General features: G+C 34.3%; 1 protein-coding gene across 1 annotated transcript in view; it reads left to right on the top strand.

Annotated features, from left to right (window-relative positions):
• The window catches only part of WWC2 (WW and C2 domain containing 2), a 234819-nt gene that overhangs the window by 120530 nt on the left and 99933 nt on the right, over nucleotides 1-14356 (top strand). The window contains exons 3-4 of the mRNA XM_051966292.1: nucleotides 2925-3128; nucleotides 4475-4551. Of these exons, the coding sequence (XP_051822252.1) occupies nucleotides 2925-3128; nucleotides 4475-4551 (281 nt within the window). The remainder of the gene's footprint in view (nucleotides 1-2924; nucleotides 3129-4474; nucleotides 4552-14356) is intronic.

The following is a 14356-nucleotide window of genomic DNA, read 5'->3' on the forward strand; positions in this document are numbered from 1 at the left end:
CTTTGATGTTAGGAAAAATTAAAAGAAAAAAGGGACCCCAGAAGTAGACAAGAATAGTTAGTGTTATGGAAACAATGAGCATGAGCTTAAACAGACTTAGGAAAGATAAAGAAGGATAGAAGGACCTGGCATTCTGTAGTTCATAAGAGTCAAAAAGAATTAGACACGATTGAATGACTGAACAGCAACAAATAATCTGAGACAGATAGTTTAGATGGATAGGAACTGGGCTTATAGTTGAGAAGGAAGAGGATTGCTTTTGAGAAGCACTTTTACTGACCTCAAGTATTCCATAACAGCAAAAGTCTATCTTTCCAATACAGTTACTTTGCTGGTTTTGTGTGTTGACTGGTACCTAGAACATCAATACATCCAAAGAACTAAAAATGGCCATTGCACAAAGACAGTTGGGAACTTCAAAGAACAGATATAAAGAACATCTTTTTTTTTTTTTTTTTACATGATCACACTTTATAGTTTCATTTTTAAATTTTTTTCTTTGCCCCCAATTGATATATTGCATATATGATAGAAATATATAACACAGTTTATATAGATACAGACCATCTCTTAAATAAGATTTTTAAAAATGAAATGATTTTGTATAGTAAAATCTTTGATCAAAAACGAATATGAACTGGTCACATAGCTGATGAAAAGCCCTGAAATCCATGGAATGTTGTTTTTTTTTTTTTTTCCTCAATTTCATATGTCAGAGGAATAATACTGACAATGATAGTTAACACTGATAGAGAACAAACAATAGTTTGTGAAGCATTTTATATACTTCATCTCATTTAATCCTCTCCACAATGACCTATGTCATCATTCTCATTTTATAAATGAGAGAAACTGGTCCTCAGAGAAGCTTCAATGACTTGTGAAAGTGTCACACTACTTGTGAGGGTTTGAGATAGGACTCAAACTCAAGGGGATTGATTGATTCCCTAACTTTAAGATCAGCATTCTGGTAATTTTATGTTAGAATAAAATTCATCAAAGATTCTACCATAGACAGTAGTACAGTGTACAGAAATCTTAAGGGAAGGAGGAAGGAATAAATATTTATTAAGTGCCTACTATGTGCCAGGCACTGTGTTAAGTATTTTACAAATATCTTATTTCATTTTGGGGAGGATATAGGCACACAGGATGAGATGTTCTATTGTTGGAAAGATCTGTATGTGAAATAATGGATTCTTTGAAATATATACAATTTTTTTGAGGAAAAAATAGCTACTTCTCATAGGTTGAATATCATTGGTATTCTTCTAACAATACTAACAAAAGTGGTTTTAGTATAAATGAAATTAAAATTAATTTTGTTTTGAGACAGGTTGGGGAATTTCATTAATGCTCCATGATATAATTGGGTATTGTCATCACGGTCTCAGTGGTTCATGTCATGTAGTGTATTTTAGGATAGGTTAATAGTGGGGAGGCGGAAGGACAGCTAAAATATCTTTTATCTCATATTTTATTTGTTTCTTTTCCCTTCTCAGTGAAGGTATAGTATATTAAGTATGGGTTATAAGACTTGCCAGCTAATGTACTTAGAATAAGACTCTGAGGATGTTTCGGAATATTTAAACTGCTTGTCTTGACAGTGTTTCATTACAACTGCTCATTATGAAGTTTGTCATTTGGTGCCATACATGAATTGAGACAATCAACAAAAATCCTTCTCAGAGGAAATACTTAGTGTATAGAGAAAAACATGTTTAACTAAGTTAAATGGGTTGCTGCTTTCAATTTACAAGATAATAAGAAAAACAAAAGAAATAATAAAACATACTAGAGCCAGAAGTTTGGAATATATCCAATATATTTGAAAAAGAAAAATCTGGCCTATAAGTATATGCCTAATATGAGTGAGAAATCCCAGAGTTCATGAAGATAAAAAGAATTTAAATGATAAGAGTATAGATCTGTTTTAATTCCCTAAAGGCTCAATCAACTAACCAACATTATATTAAATACAATTGATCTCCATTACTTGAGAATTCTACATTTGTGAATTTGTCTTTTAATTACAATTTATTTGCAATCTCAAAATCAATACTCCCAGTGCGTTCTGGGGCATTCATGGAGAGGTTAAAAGATTTGAGTCACTTAACAGCTGCAGTCAAGCAAGGTGACGATCTACCTTCTTGTTTAAGTTCTCATACTGTAAACAGGTGTCCTTTTCATGATCTATTTAGTGTAAAGGTTTTGTTTTGTTTTGTTTTCACTTTGTTAGTGATTTTGCTATTTAAAATGGCCCCCAAGTATAGTGCTACAGTACTTTCTAGTATTCCTAAGCTGGAAGAAATCATGATGTGCCTAAACACGTTTGGTAAGCTTTGTTTGATCCAGAGTTTTAGTGCTATTTGTCATGATTTCTTTGTTAACAAAGCAACAATATGGTACATCCAGAAAAGGGAAGAGGAAATTCACCAATCTGTACCTGAAGCCACTCAGGAAAATGCTAAAATTAATATTGGGGCAAGAGAATGGCTGAGAGCTAATGCTGCATTTCTTTCAGGAGCAATGGTCCAGCACTCACTAATTAAATGTTTTCTATGACTCTCAAATATGTTGTCTTTGCCCATTAGATTGTAAGCTTCTTAACGCAGAGACCTTTTCTTACTTGCATCATCCAATACTTTGTACAATGTCTTGTTCATAGTAGGTGCTTAATAAATATTTATTGAATTGAATTGAATGAGAAAGAACTGTGCCCGATATATTCTAGGCACTATGCTCGTTCTTGCTTATGGACAAAAGTGAGACATTCCTTTCCTTCAAAGACCCCATATGATACAAAAGTGGATGAAGGATGGGAAACTAGTGGAAATGGGTGAAAATAAAGTAGTTGATGTAGTTGTTTGACAAAATTAATTTTTACCAAAAGTTACAAAGCCTTTTAACAATTGCCTTTGCAGAAACCACACAGATAGAAGATCCCAGAAAACAATGGAGGAGAGAGCAAGAGAGAATGCTAAAAGACTACCTTATGGTAGCGCAAGATGCTCTCAGCACACAGAAGGAATTGTACCATGTGAAAGAGAAAAGGCTTGCTCTGGCTCTCGATGAATACATGCGATTAAATGATGCTTATAAGGAGAAATCCAGTTCCCGCACAAGCTGTAAGTATACAGTCTAATTTGATTATTCAGGAGCTTGTACTCCAAATAAAAAAGAGAAACTTGCCTACTTAAGTTTCTTCAGGATCTCAGGTAGAGTTTTTATTTCCTACTGCAAGTAGGAAAGACACACAGGAGAGGAAAATGTGCCCCAGGTTTCTCATTAATCTTCTCCAGCACCAGCACTAGTTCTTGATATTTTAGGTCAGACTTTTCTGTTTTATAGATCATATGTGCTATTTCTGATTTCATCCTCTTCCTTTTCTTGACTATCATTTGGGACATTTCTCAGGTAATTAGTTTCTCTTCAAAAAGAGAGGCAAAACAAAAGAGTTTTACTTATTCATGGCAACAACTCTAGCAAACACACACACACACACACACACACACACACACACACACACACACAAAGAGCTTATAGAGTTAGGTGTTGTTGAAATTATTGATCATAATGAGACTTTTGTTTCCCCCAAAGATTTTATTTACCTTGTTCTTATCACTTATTTTGTATATACTCTAGAGCAGAGGATCTTAGCTTTTTGAATGTACTGTATCAATTTGGCTAGTCCAGTGAAATAATATTTTTTAATGGATAAAATAGAATACACATGTTTACAAAGCAAGACAATTAAAGTAACTTTTTTTTTTTAAGTTTACAGACTCCACATTAAGAACCTTTGATCTCAAGTTCTAAAAGTATTTTAGGCATAGATAGATGTTAGAATACTTTATTAAAAAAGAAAACTACTTGGAATTCAGGTTGTATTCTCTTAGATGAACAGGAGTCAGTGAAAATGGAAAATTTATGACTTCATAGTAATATCCCTTTTGTCCTTTTATAACAAATTTCATTCTTTTAATTAAAGGGTAATTAAATTATGGTTGGATCATGATTTTTCATATTTATTTTCTGAGTAAGGAATGTAAAAAGGAAATTAATAGGCATATTACTTAAAGTCACTTTCTAGGACCATAGTTTCATTAGGAGAGTGGGGGGGATGGGATGGGTTGGGAGGATGCTGAGGAGGAGAGAGCATACTAATTTTATAGATGCAGACCATGCTTATACAATTTTATGAGTTGCTGTGACCAAATAATTCCTCCCATCCCCCTTTGGTATTTCTCCAGATTCAGCTAGACTGGTCCTCAGATGAAACAAGATATAAACCAGTTCTCTGAGACCTTCTTAGCTGCATAGAATATTAACTTCAGTGGAGTAAATGTAAAAAGTAATTATCACTTCTATTCCATGATGAGGCATCAGATAGATATCCCTATTGGAGGTGTAAAATAGATGGATCATAGAAATGATTATGGGATTTAAAAGTTAATTTTTTTTCTTTCAAAAGTATTTTCAGGATCTTCATCCAGCACTAAATATGACCCTGATATTCTGAAGGCAGAGATCTCCACTATACGGTTAAGGGTAAGAATATTTCATATTGCTTATTCATATCATATAATATTAAATGCTGAAAGGGATATCATCTCAATTCCAAAGTAGGAATGTCCACCATATTATCTCTCAGAGATCTTCCTGTATCGTCTACATTTAATGACAGGGCACTTACTATCTCATAAAACAGATCATTTAGGCTTGGGACAATTTTAATTAATTTAGCTCTTTTTTATATTAAGCTAAAATTTACCTTTCTGTAACAGTTATCATTGATTAGTCTTCGCACTTCTTTTTTAAGCTACATAGAAACAGCCCTCTTCCACATTGGAGCTATCGTGTGTCACTTCTTCAACTCCCTCACTCCTATTTTCTCTGAGCTGTGAATGTCCAGCTCACTATACTATTAGACCTTCAAACTATTCTGGTTGCCTTCATCCAATTTCATTTTGCCCGATTTCCTGCTAAAATGTGGCAACCAGATCTTAACATAGGATTCCAGATGTCTGAATAATGCAATGTTTATAGTAAAATGACTGCCTCCTTTCATCTTGCCACTATACTTCTGTTAAAATTAACAGTGAGAGGCTGCATATGACAGACTCATTGCATGTGGCTCATATTGAACTTATGATCAACAAAATCCTTAGCTAGATCTTTAAAAAAAAAAAAAAGATCCAAAACATGAACATTAATGAAGTATATATTTCCTATTCTTGCATTTTATTATTGTTTGCTTTTTTTTTAATTATGAAGATTATTTCTTGTTATTTTCCCTTGATAATAAAGGCAGGACTTGTGCTCCCAAAAGTGCCTCATTAGGGATTCATAGAATTTGTAGCTGGTAGGAACTTTAATGATCATCTAGTCACCATCTTCATTTTAAAGAAAAGGAAACAGAGGTCCTAAGAAATTAAGTGATTTCCATTGTGAATGCCCACAATGGCATTCACTACTCTTGTGAATGCCCTTGTTAATGCCCACTCAGCATTCACTGCAGCCAGTCTCTCCTCATTCCCAGGCCCTCAGAGAAATCTCCGTTCCCTGATTTTTGTAGTGCTTATTACCAGTTTTACCAAGCTTACCTCTGTCTGAGATCTTCAGAGATCCCTGGCCATCTATCACTTCATGGAGCGATGGTTTAAATGTATGATAGAGCGATGGAGGACAACCATGTGCAAGCTCAAGATCTTTTATTCACGTGTTCACATCCTGCCCCTAGCTGACCTCCTGCTGATTCCTACTGAACTCCTGATAAACCCCTGGTTAAAGAAACCTACTTCCTCCTCCCCATAGCTTAAATAGGGTCTATGAAGTCACACACCCAGTCAGTCAGAGAAGGAGATGCCTCCCATTAAGGATGAGGATCTCAATGCAACTAGAACTCCCACCCATGAGGCGATCCCTGCTGATTCACAGAAAACCACTTCCAGGGATCTCAGGCTTCAAAGCCTCTTTACTTCCTGTTGCATTGTACATGATTCCTCACCTGACCCTTACACCCATGTCTCCTGACTCCTGGTTTTTACCTGCACTTTACCATTACCGGATCATTCCTTGTTTAACCTTCTCTGGGATCCATTCTCATCAGCTGACAACATCTTCTCAAAGTGTGACTTCCATTTTTTCCTATACCTTTCTACTACAGATAAACAGAATAGTATTCTTGCCTTGATTTTCAGCAGTTTCTTTTGGGAACACAGGGGACTCCTCCTTCCTGAAACTCTAGAGACATAAAAACTCATGTTGTTTTAATTGTTGTTTCACTCATTTCAGTTGTGTCCAGCTTTTTGTGACCCCATTTGGGATGTGGTTTGCCATTCCTTCTCCAGCTCATTTTACAGATGAGAAAACTGAAGCAAAGTAGGTAAAGTGATTTGTCAGGGTCACATAGCTAGTAAATTTGAGTCTTGGACTTCCTGACTCCAGGCCCAGTGCTCTATCCATTGCACTACCTAGCTGATCATGCAAAGAACCAATTGATGAAGTCTAAAGATCTTTCTGATAGGGCTTTTTCAGAATACAGAGGCCAACCTAAGCATCCTAGCTCCTGACTCCCATGGAGTTTCACACTTTGATTGCCTTCATTAGTTAGGAAAAGGGAGAGGTGGCAATAGCAGTGAACACATTATGGGTATTGAATCCTTTTCTAATGCTGATTATTACAAATCAATATTATTTCCAGGACTGGATGGATTAGGCACTGTGGGAGGGAAGAAAAACTAGCTAGTTAGTATTGTGTCCCCAATTGTTATTCCTCAAAGACTAAAATGCTCTCTTGTCATCTTGAACTCTTCTTGGGAGTCTGTACTCTCTTTTGGGAATCTCTCATAGTCACTGGTTAGCAGGCATAGCTCCAATTTAATGATATCTCTCTTTACCTCTTAAGCCTAAGACACCTCTGCTGGGGAGCTGAAGTGAATAGAGCATTGGGCTTGGAATCAAGTAAGATTAAGTTCCATTTCAGATATTTACTAACTCTTGGAGAAATCAGCCTCAGTTTCCTCAGCTGTAAAATGGAGATCATAATAATACCTCCTTGGGTTGTTATAAGAATTAAATGGGATATTTGTAAAGTGCTTAGCATGATGCCTGGTACATAGTAGGCCCTTAATAAATGTTATTCTTTTCCTCCTCCCAAACTCCCCTTAGGTGTAGAGTATTAGCTACCAATGGTATAGAACAACTATGTCAAACTCAAATAGAAATGAAGGCCACCAGTTCCCATATAAGGATCCCAGTGGGACAACTTTAGTTTTTGATGGGCTCTAATTTTTTTGAAACTACTTTAAATTTTTTTTCCTAAATGCATTTTGTTTTTCACTACGTAATCATTACCCCTTCTCATATTTAATTACACTTTCCCTTAGAAATATAAAGTTGAGTAAGACCTTTCAGCACAGAAATCATCAAGACCAGAAAGGATGTTGGTAGTGGAGAGAAACCATCTAGTCCAACTGACTCGGGTTTTTTTTTTTTTTTTTTTTTTTTTCAGAGAAGGAAATTGAGACCCAGAGAGGCCTCAGAGAGTTTAAGTGACTTTGTTAAGGTCACATAGATGCTGAGTGCCTGAGTTAGTATTTGAACCCAACAGCACAGTTGATAGAATATTGGGCCTGAAATTAGGAAGACTAATCTTTCTTGAGTTCATATCTGGCTTCAGATACTTAGTAGTTGTGTGACACTGGGCAAGTCACTTAATCTTGTTTGCCTCATTTCTTCATCTTTTATAAAATAAGCTGGAGAAGGAAATAGCAACTACCCCAATATCTTTGCCAAGAAAATCCCAAAATGGTCACAAAGAGTTGAACATAAATGAAAATGTCTGAATAAAACAATAATCTTTTTTCCACTACTCTTTCTTTGAAAATACAAATATCTTAAATAATGATAAAGTTAGTCTTGAGCAGGTCTTCTTAACATGAGATTCTATAATGATTTTTAAAAAAAAGACTATATACATACACACATACACACATATATATGTGTGTGTGTGTGTGTATATACACACACACACATAATATGTACATGTATACACACATAACTATATTTTAGTGTAATTGATTTCCTTTGTAATAATATGTAGTTTATCTTGTAAGTTTAAAAACATTTTGAGGAAACATTAGGTTTTACCAGACTGCCAAAAAGGTCCATCACACAAAAATTGACAAGGACTCCTGCCTGGAGAGTCATACCCACCTTTACCTCTCATTCCTTTTCCTTACATCCCTCCAGAAAAGAAAAAAGTTGTTCTTTTCAGAGCTGTCATCTAGCACCAATGTTAATCACAGCTTTTAATCTTAATTTCTTTTCCCTAGTATCCTATACAATTATAATATCACTGGAACATAAATATATTGTTTTCTTGTCCCATGCCACTTTCTATAATCTTCCTATGTTTTATGAGATTTCCTATGTTATGACTAATATTAAATTGTGGATTTATGCTATTCTTTAATATTTATCATTAATTATATGCCACTTTTTACATTGTTTGTCAGTTTTCTATGCAGCTGCAATGATTGTTTTTAAACATTATGCTATATCATTCTCTTATGATCATTGGGATTTTTCATAAGAGTTCTGTTTTTATCTCCTTCCATTCTTATTGATCCTTATTTCATTTTAGGATATTTATGTATGAGACTATTTTTCTCCATTTTTTTGTAGGGAAAAATTAACCTTTGGTCTGTTGCTAAGGGAAAAGTACATATGAGAAGAATGTTCTGTTATTTTTATTACTATAACATTTCATTAAATACTTTTACTTTAAGTCTCCCCCCTCTTCCTTAGTAAAATTTAATGATGGAGACCTGTAAGCTATGATTTGGAAAGGATTCCAATCCATAGAAACCTACAGCCAGATATATCTTTCTGTGGATTGTTGGGTAAAAGAGGCTTCAGGCACTACATGAAAACATTCCTTTCCTTCTGTATCTCTTCTTCGATCTTCTTCAGGCAGTAGGTTACAATAGAACTTTGGACTTTGTCAAGATAAACTTAGTTTCCAATAAGGACTCTTATATATACTAATTGTATAACCTTGGGCAAATCATTTAGTTTCTCTAAGAATCAGTTCCTTCATCTGTAAATTTTTAGTATTTGTAAAAGGAGAGTGCAAAATAATTTTTATTCTACCTTCATGAGTATAGAAATATTAGATATAAGATGGGAATTATGGTATAAGAAATAGGAAGAGAAGTTGGGAATATATTCGAAGGGCTGGGAAAGACACAAGACGTAATGTACAAAGGCAGAAATTGGGGTGTTAGAATAGAAGATAAAGTGAGAACAACAAAAGTTCTGAGATCAACAATGGTCTGATTGCTTTCATTCCAAGATAGCCAAGATGTTAATTTAGACTATAGGTTTCTTTTAAGCAAACTATCAACTATTTTCATTACCCTTTGAAATGTTGATTAGATACAATATGAAACTTTTTATCAACTTGTTAAGTGTTGTTAAGTGTTTTATCAACTTGTTAAGTGTTGTTCTGAACTGCTCTGAACATAGTTCAGCTATGGAGAAATTACTTTGTTACCATGCTTTACTCATTCATTCCTTTGTTTGTTTATTTATTTATTTAAACTACAATAGATGTGGCCAGAGGAATATTGTCCAAGGTTTAAGAATAATAAACTCTTCAAAAAAGCAAAAAATAGGTTAAATACAAAACATCTTATAATCTATTTTGTTGGTTTTGCTTTGAATTATGTTACTGTCTTTTTTGTTAATTCTTTTAAGGGTTCAGAATAGCTTTTTAATCATAACATAGGTCAGGACCTTCACTTTCTTCAAGTTCTTTCAATAAAATATCTCGGAATCATGCTGGGAGGAATTTCCTTCATTGACCAGATCAAAATTCCTATAGACTTTATCATTTGGGGTTTATTCCATATTTTCATATAAATGTAGGATCTACCCTGTTGTTTTTCAGATTATATCCTGACATTCCTAAATCCTGTGAAAGTGGTATTTCAAGGTCCCAGAGTACAAAACTAGGGGTAATCAGTCGCTGGTAGTTGCAGAAGGGCAGTGTAGAATGTGGAACTTGTTCAGAAATGGAATGGACTGCCTGGGGAGGAAATAAGCTGCTAGTGGCTGGAGGTCTTTGAATGGAGGGAAAAATACTTGTTGGGAATATTATACAGAGAAGTCATGCTTCAGAAGGTTGGAATAGATAGCTTGGGAAATCCCTTCTATTTCTGAGAATTTCACTTACTTTAACAAACCTTATTTTACTGATTGAAAGACTAATTCTATCGTATTAATCTCCACACAAAAGAAAATGACCTCAATGTAAATACTTTGTTCTTAATGGAAGTTATTTACACAAATCATTATAGAAAAGTATAGAAAAAGCACAGTTTTGAATTTTTTTTCTATTCTCAGTATTCACATCATTGTTTTTGACTGGAAATGATATCTTAAACTCAATATATTTGAAATTGGACTCACCTTTATCCCCAAACCCTCACCTGTTCCCCATTATTGATGTCCCATTTGGGTCAAGGACACCTAGGCTTCCAACCAACCTAAGTTTTAGTCTTAACTCTTCTCCTCAAATCTTTCCTCTCCTTTGCCCTCTCTCCAATCATTTGCCAAGTCCTGTAAATTGTCATTTCTACTTGATTATAATATCTCATATGTGCATCTTCTTCCCTATGCTGCTGTTATTACCCTTGTGCAGGCCCTCATCACCTCATGTCTGATCTCTCTCCTTTAGTCCATTGATTTTCCTCAAGTGTAACTGACCAGGTTAACTCCCTTATTCATTTAACTCTAGTAACATTCTATTACTTCCAGGATCAGACATAAAAATCCCCTTCCTGCCTTTTTAGTCTTCCTAAAGTCTTTTTAGTCTCTCCTACTCTCCACACACTCCATGATCCATTGGTACTGGCCTTCTTGTCATTCTTCAAACAATTCTCCCAGTTCTGGTCATTTTCACTGACTCTCCTCCATGCCATGAATTCTTTCTCTCATTGTCATCTCCTTACTTTCCTTATTTCTAGCGTCAACTAAAATCCCACTTTCTGCAAGAGGTCTTTCTAGATTCCCTTAAATGCCTAGTGCCTTGATTCTGAGATTTTCTCTCAATGATCTTTTCTCCATTTTATTTGTATATACATGATTTCATTATGTGCTGAATTCCTTGAGGACAAGGATTGTTTTTGCCTTTTCTTTTTTCCCAGGGTTTAGCATACTGTCTGATACATAGTGTTTAATAAATATTAATCGATTTGACTACAGAAATACTGTTCTACTGTCCACATTTCCTTGTATGGGATTATTGAGAGAGGGGGACTTAATAATCCTGACTCTTCCTGCCTTGGTTTATTAATAATTTCAGAACTTTAAATTTGAATAGTCATATTTCTCTTTTTTTTAAGCAGATTTTTCAGGGCAGATATAATAAATTTGAAGTAAACGAGTCTGAGTTCAAGAAATTTGTTTAAAGTCAAAGAGCTATTTTGTGGAATTGGGCTTTTTATCCATTTATTTATTTTTTACATAGCAGCCTCACAGGCTTAACTCTCTCTTAAAAAGACAGGTAAGTTCTATCCTGGAGAAAAATAAAGTCTATAAGAAGGCACAAGAGAAGTTAACTTTATTCAACTGGAAACTAACATTATAGCTAGAACTGGGAAAAACTTTTTTATGTAGGGATTGTTCTAGTCTTAGGGAGGTCTTTCACTGCAATGTGCCTTCATTTCCTCCTGAAAAGTGATGTATTTTTAGATATGTTTCATTTTGATTTTCTTATAAGTCCCGTGTGTTCATAGTCCCTGCGTAGGAGTTTTAGCTGTGGGTCTATATCAATGTAAAAGTATCTAGACCATTGAAACTAACAGTGTAGTTGAAAAAACACAACAACAATAATTCTGAACCTTGGAGACATTTACCTATTCACCTCTTTCATAAAAATAAGAATACTTAGTTAAACTATTTCTAGTCATATATGCATCTTTTCCCTTTTTTTAAATGTGCAAATTGGCCATATTCTGCCAGATACTATTACCGTATCCCAAGCTGTTTGATCTGTTTGATTCTTTGGAACCTATGGATAGTTCCCTGACTCTGGTATTCAGAAGTAATTACAAATCATAGAATCTCAGAGTTGGGAGGAACTTCAGAGGTCACTTAGTTCCAGCTATACATGAACAGAAAATCTATCTATAATACATCAGACAAGTAATAGTCCAATCCAACTTTTATGTGAAAACCCTGAGAGAACACAGGACCTCTCAGGGCAGCCCATTCTACTTTGCAGTAGCTCAGATTGTTGGGAACTTTTTCTTTATGTGAAGCCTAAATTTACTTACTCACAATTTTAAGTCCCCTTGGGTGCTTAAAGTGTAAAATACTAAACATTGATATGGAAATACATATTTGTAAATATTTAATTATCTCTTACTATTTGAAGCATACAGAGCTCATTCTCCCATATCTTTGAAGGGCTGTGTGTTAGCTTTGTTTAGTTGCCTGGAGTAAAAGAGGGGTGAGATAGGGAAAAGTAGTGAAGTCTATCATTGCCAGTGTTTCTATTGTGGGCCAGGTGGAAAGCTTTAACTAACACAACCACATGTTTATAGCAAAGTTTATAGCAAAAAAAAAGGAGAATGAGATAGCAAATCCAAAGGACAAAAATTGTAGTACATGTATGTAATAATTTGTTATTACAAATTATTGTTATTACAAAATATTATTATTACAAATGAGGAGGATATGGCTGCTAAAACACTTCTTGATCTGTCAGGTTTAGATTTCTTTGAGTTGTGGGTGTTGGAATGCCCTGGCACTTAATTGAGGCAATGCTAGAGGCAGAGAAAATGTGGAGATGCACACAAATCTCCAACATCCAACACTGAATTTTAGGTTCTGCATGTAGCAGAAGACTCAAAAGCCATTGACCTAGGCTGTAGAGATAGAGGTCAAGGAGAATGATCACATTTCCTTTCTAATTTATTAGGTAATTGAGGAATTAATTAGGACATTAGACTAAGGAATATATAGAAAAGGTTTAATTTGGGGTTCACTGAGATATTTCCCTTAAATTTTAAATTCCTCAAGGTAGAGACTTGTATCCTTAGAATTTAGCATTGTACTTGTCACTTAGTAGGCACTTCATAAATGTTTATTGATTAATAACATTTACTTCATAGTGAGGTTCTTTAGGTGTTGTTTTAAGAATGAACTTAATGAATTATTTTATAAGAGAAAATCAACCCAATAAAATTAAAGAAAAATTCAAAACTTTTTTTACCTTGGGATTTCATTGTATGTACCTGAAGTTCCAGGTGAGATAGATACTCATGCTGATCGCAGTTTTTCCTCTTAGAGAGCTGCCTGAGGTGCTCAAAGGGTGTGACTAGCCCTGAGGTAAGATGGGAACCCTGGTCTTTCAGACTGAAGCCAGCTCTCTATGGCCATTTCATCATGTTGCTTTTCACAATTGTTTGTATAACTCCACTTTACCTTCTGAGTTTTTGCTAACATATATTTTGATTTTTCATGTAATTGCAATCAAAGTGTACTCCTAGTATGTTTCTCTTTTTACATTTTAAAAATATTGATTGATTTGAATGTTTTATGTTATTTGTAATTTTAATATCTATATATTTTTCCTGGTTTTGCTTAGTTTTATACCATGATTTAAGTAGTCATTCGCCTATTGTTAAGTATTTGTGGTTTTTCTAATATTTTCTTATTTTGCAAATATTGTTGTTTGTACAAATTATTTTTCCCCTCTTCCATATATTTTCTTGGAATATAATCTTCAAATTAGAAGTTACTTGATCAAAAGGTATTCAAATCATTATGTAGCCATTACATATTATCAGATTGCTCTTCAGAAAAATTCAGCCAGAAATCTAAAAGTATGTCTGTGTTGCTCAAGGCTTACTCACACCATTTAAAAATTATTTTTATTTACTTTGTTTGGTTATTGGGTGTACAATGGCACCTTATAGCTGCTTTAATTGAAATATTGATAAACTGTTAGCGAAACTGTGCATTTTGCCATGTGATAATTTGCTCTGTGTGTGTGTGTGTGTGTGTGAATACACATATACTTAGACAATTAAAGTGTGTATGTATGTATATGTGTGTGTATATACATATACATACATGTACACATTTTACTTCTATTATTCATTGAGTAGAATCTGGATGAGATCTTATTTTATTAAATTATTTTAACATATTATAAGCTTTTATCAGTTACATCATTTCCCTGATCTGTTGTTTTCCTTATGAAATATGTTGACATTTCATTGCATAAATGCTTTTGTTTTAAAATACTCCAATATCTTTTTCCTGATGCTTTCCATTT

This window comes from Antechinus flavipes, chromosome 6 (genome assembly GCF_016432865.1).
Source record: "Antechinus flavipes isolate AdamAnt ecotype Samford, QLD, Australia chromosome 6, AdamAnt_v2, whole genome shotgun sequence".
NCBI classification, from domain to species: Eukaryota; Metazoa; Chordata; class Mammalia; order Dasyuromorphia; family Dasyuridae; genus Antechinus; species Antechinus flavipes.